Here is a 7,693-nt window from a genome sequence, read left to right as displayed (position 1 = left end):
ATTTATTATTATTACTATTATTATTTTAAATTTTATTAAAGATATAATTATTTTTTAAAAAAATGATGTGTAAATTTCATTCCAAAAAATGAAGACTTAGTTTAAATTTCATTCTAAAAATTGGTGGCTAAATTTTATTTTTCTTCAATTTATTTTAAAATATATTAAATAATAGATGAAAAAACAAACAAGCGAAGAGAAATATATTAATTATTATTATTTACATTATTCATATATGTTAATTTATTTAAGTTAAAAATAAAATTGACACAGAAACTCCTATGAGATTGTTTCACGAGTGAATTTTGTGAAACATGTCTCATATCCGACTTGAATCATTAAAAAATTTATTTTTCACTCCGGAAACGGGAAATGACTGGGTCAGCCCTCTCAGGACTATATAACAATGAAACTGTTTCACATAAAACCTACTAAAAATTGGAGAACTATAAAATTTTGAACAATAATGTAAACTTCATTTTTATTCGATATAATTTATAAAAAAAAAATGATGTGTAAATTTCATTCCAAAAAATGAAGTCTTAATTTAAATTTCATTCTAAAAACTGGTGGCTAAATTTTATTTTTCTTCAATTTATTTTAAAATATATTAAATAATAGATGGAAAAAAACAAACAAGCTAAGAGAAATATATTAATTATTATTATTTACGTTATTCATATATGTTAATTTATTTAAGTTAAAATAAAATTGACACATAAATTCTTATGAGATTGTTTCATTCACTCCAGAAATGATTGGATCAGCCCTCTCAAGACTATATAACAATGAAATTGTTTCACATAAAACCTACCTAAAAATTGGAGAACTATAAAATTTTGAACAATAGTATAAACTTTATTTTTATTCGATATATTTTAAATTAATTAATTAATAAAAAAATAAATCAAACAAAAATGCAAATTTCATTATTCTTTTATTTAATTTAAATTTCATTAAAGATATATGTATTTTTTTAAAAAAATAGAGTGTAAATTTCATTACAAAAAATGATGACTAAATTATATTTTCTTCAATTTATTTTATAATACATTAATCGCTGATAGCAAACAAATAAAAAACATGTATATTTTAATAAACTCCAATTTTTAGTAGGTTTTAAATTCTATAGATTAATAGATGAAAAGCAAACAGTAGGTTTTAAATTCTATAGATTAATAGATGAAAAGCAAACAAAAAATAAACATGTATATTTTAAATTCCATTAATTAATAGATGAAAAGCAAACAAAAAAATAAAAATGTATTAATGATTATTATTAAATGAATAGATGAAAAACAATTATTAAATGAATAGATGAAAAACAAATAAAAAATAAACATTTATTAATGATTATTATTGAATGAAAAAAAGGACATTTATATAAATTACAATTCAAATCAATATATTTATATTAGTATAGAGTTGATAGAGTTGATAGATAGATAGATAGATAAAAAGTCATAATTAATAAAGGTGTCAAAGTAAATTCACAATTGAAGTGACATATTTATTGAGGTGATATAGTGACATATTTATATATAATAAAATCATAATTAACTAAGGGTGTCAAAGTAAATTCACAATTGAAGTGAAATATATATATATATATATATATATATATATATATATATATATATTATATATATATAATTGTATCACGACGATTGCGATGATCAGAGATGTCATACATATGGGCTTCGCAAGATCAGATATTATTTGAAATTTTATATATCAGCTATATATCTATTATAAATTTAAGAGAAATTTGTATTTTTAATCCTGTAATTTCGTTATTTTTAGATTTAATAACATACGTTGTCAAATTTCAGTAATCCATTCTTAGTGTCATAGTAGGAAAAAGAATAAAATTATAAAAAAGCAAATATATTAGATAAATTAAACTAAAATTTGATAAGATAAATGATCAAAATAGAGAAAAAAACAAATATAATGAAAAAACAATTTTCCTTGATGTTACTAATCAAATTAACTGAAGTTATTTTATATTCGTTTGGTTGGAATCATTGGACTTTTAAAATCGATCATACTGGACCAAAAATAAATAGATCGTGACAATTGCAAGCGGGGAATGATGGCAAATTGTCATCTATAATCTAATATGATTATTTATTCTTTTAAGATTATAATCTAATTATTAATATGTAATAAAGTTGGTGAAAAAGAAAGATTTTGGTTGGAATGCAGTCATTGTCCCGATTATAATTAAAAGTTTAGATTGTACCAATAACTAATCGAATAAAATTTTCGGCTTCATAGCCTGAAAAACAAGTTAATTAGATGATTATATTTAGTAAGTTTTGTGTAATAGAATCATTCGATAAAATATTAGTAGAAAAAATTAAATATAAGCTCATATATTTAATCATATATTATATGGTTACTTTTGGTAGATGGGCTATTATTATTTCTCTTTTGTTATATACTTTTTTTAGCCATTACATTTATTTTAATATTTATGACATTCTCATATTAGGAAAGACATAATCCTAAACGTGAGATCATAAAAAATGTCGAGGCCATTCAAACACATAGACTTTAAACAATCGAGCGAGATATAAAATCTCAAATGTGAGATTTCTAAAAATTGTAGATATCATATAAACATGTAGTCTTAGCAATCCTCGTCCTGATAAAAATTATAAGTATTTTTTTCTCTCGATCTCGTTTAGTGTTGGGATCCCGTAGGCCGTAACATAAGGAGATGATGTATATCTCAATAAAAAAAATTAATCCACCAACCTCTCTAAGTATAGATTGAATCTGTATAAGACACACCAAATTTTCAATGCAAAAATCTAATTTTTAAAAAATTTAGGTGACTCAGTGATTCATAAATCACGAATCAGCTTAAACAAAAGTTAACATATCAAGCAAATTCAAGCAATTGTCTTGATTAATCCAAGTCAAGAATTAGTTAGGAACATAAATTCAAAAATTTATTGGTACGTTACAAATTAGTATATGAGTTCAATTTTAGTTAAAATCAAGAAATTTAACAAGAGCTTTCCTCTCATAATGATGAATTAAGAGTTTAAAATTGTGAAGTGTCAATACTCAGAAATATGAAACTCTCAAATTTTCAATTGATATTAAGTGTAATAAATGAGGATTTAGGGTACGAAAATATAAAATATGCGAAATGGAAGAAGAGATTATATAATCAAAATAAATAGAGTAGGTATATGGTCTCACGAATCTTTATCTGTGAGACGGGTCAACCCTACCGATATTCACAATAAAAAGTAATACTCTTAGCATAAAGAGTAATACTTTTTCATGGATGACTCAAATAAGATATATGTCTAACAAAATAAGACTCGTGAGATCGTCTCACACAAGTTTTTGTCAAAGAACTAATATAATATATTGATAATCCGGGTCGAGAATCTCACAAAGGGGATGACAGATCTGTTTTCGCATGTTACAAAACTTCTACAAATTTGTGAATCAATTGATGCTCGTGATGATATTGAGAAGATCCTAAATGTTGGGATTTGTGTTATACGTGGATCAAAGAAAACTAGTGCCCACAAATCGTTATACAATGTTGAGAAGGTCATGTTATATATGTCCGATTCTTCTCTAGACATTGGTTAAGACGAAAAATCCCCACAACTCGGTTGAGAAAACGGTGGAATGGGATATTTTTGAGGTGAAAATGAGATGAGATTCGACACAATCCCATATTTTGGAGATTTTGCCATCCCTAATTTTATCTCAATCGATAAATACTGAAAAATTAACAATATTTTCGACTACGATAACATGATTAAATTAATTATATTGACAAAATTATATTTTCACAAAAGAACCAATAATTTGGTTTATTGGGAAATATTGAATTATGTTTAAGAAAATGAATCCAAATTGTATTAGTAACTTTCAAGAAATGATTTAAATGTAAATTAAAAGGAAAAAATAGTATTATTTTTCATAATTCATTAACACAATATCGTACGTGGCACATCAAATCGCTTACAATATCAAATATATATTTTAAATATTCGAGCAAACCAATTTATTTATTACCGTGTGAGTGATCATTCCATTATCGCAATATTTATCACACTGATATATCAGATGAATTACATGTTTAGCATACAATTTATATTATATTCAAAGAAAGATACGTCTAAAAATCCACAATGTTTGGTCTTTTTGAGATCAAATAAATCATTTAGACAAAACATAATTATATAGCCATGAAAATGATTACTCGTACAACATCGAAAAAAGCTGCTCGACAATAAGAACTACTAAAATGGCTGCGATACAACTGGGACAGCCTTGAGAGATATGGTCTTTTGCAGACTGAGCCCAAAACTTTCATTCATGTCCAGTTCTTCGGGCTTTAGTCCTCCATCAAGCTCCCAATCAAAGTTATGTACCAAAGTAGCAACCATTAGGTGCACCATACGATTCGCTAGCGGCATGCCGGGGCAAATTCTTCGACCAGCACCGAATGGAACGAGCTCAAAATGCAGGCCCTTGAAGTCCGTTTCGCTTTCTAAAAACCTTTCAGGGGTAAATAACTCAGGATCCGACCATGTACTAGAATCTCTCCCGATTGCCCATACATTAATGATGATTTGTGTGTTTTTAGGGATGGTATAGCCATTGATTTCTGTATCTTGTATAGACTTGTGAGGTACCGACAAAGGGCCAGCGGGATGAAGCCTAAAAGTTTCCTTCACGACAGCTCTCAAATATGGAAGTCTTGAAATGTCTGATTCTGTAACTTGTTCGTTATTTCCGATTACTTCCCTCAACTCAGTTTTAACTTTTAGCATTTTATCTGGATGTCTGAGTAACTCTGACATAGCCCATTCCACTGTGCTTGATGTTGTATCTGTACCTGCCACAAACAAATCCTAGCACCACGCCCGAAAGTTAGAAACAATAGACAAATTTAACATACCATATACCTGAAAAATGTCACGAGTCAGCCTATTTATACTTCAATCGTATTCGAACAGCCGAATTGGCCTCGCAAGTAAATGGAAAATTGAACTATAAAAATCAAAATGATCGATGACGTTTGAAGATCAACTTGATGCGGAAGCAACTCAGCAAGAATATATTAGCACATGCTAAGTAGAATAACCGAACCGGTCACCTCATGAATTTGTTACTCTTTCTCCCCATCAGAAATGAAGTAAAAGAAAACCAAATCAAAATAAGTGGAACGTTCATTCAAAACGGATCATCATAGTAACACCATTAATCACATGACAATTCAAATTTGTTTCCCAAATTTCCAACACGAGAATCAGTACTGATTTACTCACCAGAAGTAGATGCTTAATATCAAGAATGCTCAGTTCAGACTCATTTCTCTGATTAATGTCCAGTAGAGATTCTAACATGTCACTTTTCCTAGTACCATCCGCCGATATTCTTCCCCTCATTTCCAGCCGTTTTCCAATTATTTCCTCAAATATATCGAAACATCTCTTCAAGTAAACCGTGCTCTTCCTCGAAATCCCTTGCGGGTCCAACGCTCTAAACAAGGGAAAATAATCCGTAAGATTCGGCTTCCCAATAATCTCCATTATTCCCCACACCAGTTCTTTGAGTTCTTCAACCGAATCCGAATCAAAAGCAGCGAATTCCTCGGAGAAAAGGGTCGCCGACATCAGATTAAGCGACGTCGTAAATGCAGCTCTCCCGATATCAACAGCCTTGCCGTTGATACAGCAACCGTGCACATACTCGCACAGTTTCTGCAACCTATCCCTCCTCAAACCCTGGCTAAAATCAAGACTCGACACCGAGAACATCTGCTCTTTACATATTTTGCGCAACTTCCGCCACTGATTCTCGACCGGAAGCCACACCATTGAAAACTTGTGGTGATCCAGCGCGTGTACTGCCCCGGGGGCATTCCGGCTGGAGAAAACTTGATCGTGCTTTTGCAGAAAGATTTTGGCGATTCCAGGAGAGGATACAACTACGGTTGTTAATCTCCCGAGTTTCAGATGAATCAAGGGGCCGTAGACTTGGGAGAGTCTTGCGAGAGATTGGTGAGGTTTGTCTCCGAGTTCAAGAATGTTTCCTATTATTGGATATGGGTTTGGTCCTGGAGGGAGTTTGCAAGGTTTCCTGGATTTTGATTTTAGAATTTGAAGAAACCATGCCCAGACTGCGATAGAAAGGAGGAGGATACTTGAGAATATTATATCCATGTTTCTGCCTTGGAGAACTCTTGAAACCTTATTGATCATATATACAAATATGCAATCAGTGAATTCAATACATCAATCGTGTGAAAGTAAAAAAAAAAAAAAAAAAAAAAACGACACGTAATCGGCTTCTCGCTAACGTTAGTTTTATATACCAAATATTTATTATATATTATATTATATTTTTGGACCCCATGGTGACTTTGGGTTGTGTGATACTCAATCCAACAATAAAAGATATTTTAATAGTGAACCGATGTATGTGTTGATACAATATTTTTTTTATAATTCTTAAATAATAATAATAATATAATTGTAAAAAATAAGGAAGGAATGTACTGCAATTTTGATTTATAAATTTAAAAAATAAATAAAAAAAGAAAAGAATTAAAAAAGATTTAATTAAGAATTGAACCTACAACTTGATGGCTTAAAATCAAATACTTTATCCGCTAAATTATACGTGGCTTGCATTGAAAATTTAACATTTTATTAATGTATATAATTATTAAAACAGACTATAATCTTATAAATTAATTATTTTAAGTGTTTTAAATTTAATAATATCGTAAATATAGATATTATATACAGTATTGATGTGGTTTGTGTTACCAATATGAGCGACCCTAACGACCAAGTTATGTATCATGATTCAACGGTCGGAACTTAGAGCCCCACAATGTTGAATAATATTTTATATTTCAAATCTAATACCAATCTTTCCAAATAGTTTCATTCTTATTTATTATTAGTATTATATATCAATTTCTTGGATCTTGAAGGCGAACACGGAATATTTCACCCTACATGTGGGGTAGTGTCCTCATGTGTAGATTCAGGGTCCAGATTTAGCCACAAGTACATAGGGTCCACTATTTTTTTTTAAAATCACAAATGTGGTTAAATCTGGACCATCTAAATCATACGAAGGCAGTGCCCTCACGGATAGGATCAAACGATCCGACGAACACCAAATTCCAAGAGGATAAAATTTTACATAGCTCCGCGAATTCTAGTATAATATAAAATTTTATATACAGTTTTAAAAATATAAGTTACGTAGACCAAAACACAGACGAAATCAATTTGTATGTGGCCACCTCCATGTTGCTAAGAACGAAGCAGCTAAAATTGGAAGGACAAAGAAAAAGTAAGTTGGACTTTGGCTCCAAAAAAAGGTATAAATGATTCGAAGCCCCTGTCTCTACATACGTCATCTCAAAAGTGTACAATTTCTCTTCCATTAAAGTTCGCCTGAATAATATAGTAACAAAAAATTCATCAAAGTCGGCCAACATCACCTCAGACTTCCACAAGACAAATTTTGCTTTTATCACTTCCTTTATCTATCTGTGGGTAGCTTGATGGATTTGTTTCCTATATTAGTATTGGTTAATTAGATAGCTTGATGGATTTGTTTCCTATATTAGTATTGGTTAATTAATGTTTATTTGAGTAAAAATATTTATTTTTGGCTACATGTATAA

General features: G+C 29.7%; 1 protein-coding gene across 1 annotated transcript; it reads right to left on the bottom strand.

The window, feature by feature from the left end:
• Positions 1–4,072: 4,072 nt before the first annotated feature.
• LOC142552659 (cytochrome P450 76T24-like) lies at positions 4,073–6,249 on the bottom strand. Its single transcript, XM_075662420.1, has 2 exons — positions 5,313–6,249; positions 4,073–4,895 (listed from the first exon to the last, which is right to left on the bottom strand). The coding sequence occupies exons 1-2, from the start codon at positions 6,246–6,248 to the stop codon at positions 4,281–4,283; spliced, it is 1,551 nt and encodes a 516-aa protein (XP_075518535.1). The 5' UTR covers position 6,249; the 3' UTR covers positions 4,073–4,280.
• Between the last annotated feature and the right edge of the window lie 1,444 nt (positions 6,250–7,693).

The sequence above is a fragment of the Primulina tabacum genome, chromosome 1, assembly GCF_025594145.1.
Source record: "Primulina tabacum isolate GXHZ01 chromosome 1, ASM2559414v2, whole genome shotgun sequence".
Taxonomy (NCBI): domain Eukaryota; kingdom Viridiplantae; phylum Streptophyta; class Magnoliopsida; order Lamiales; family Gesneriaceae; genus Primulina; species Primulina tabacum.
The sequence above is the reverse complement of the archived record's forward strand: the minus strand, read 5'-3'. Positions and strand labels throughout refer to the sequence as shown.

Bases quoted from the DNA above. Each gene is read 5' to 3' on its own strand.
- LOC142552659 (XM_075662420.1), bottom strand. From the start codon at position 6,248: ATGATCAATAAGGTTTCAAGAGTTCTCCAAGGCAGAAACATGGATATA. The intron at 4,896-5,312 runs GTGAGTAAATCA...GCGTGGTGCTAG, and splicing joins ATATTAAGCATCTACTTCTG to GATTTGTTTGTGGCAGGTAC.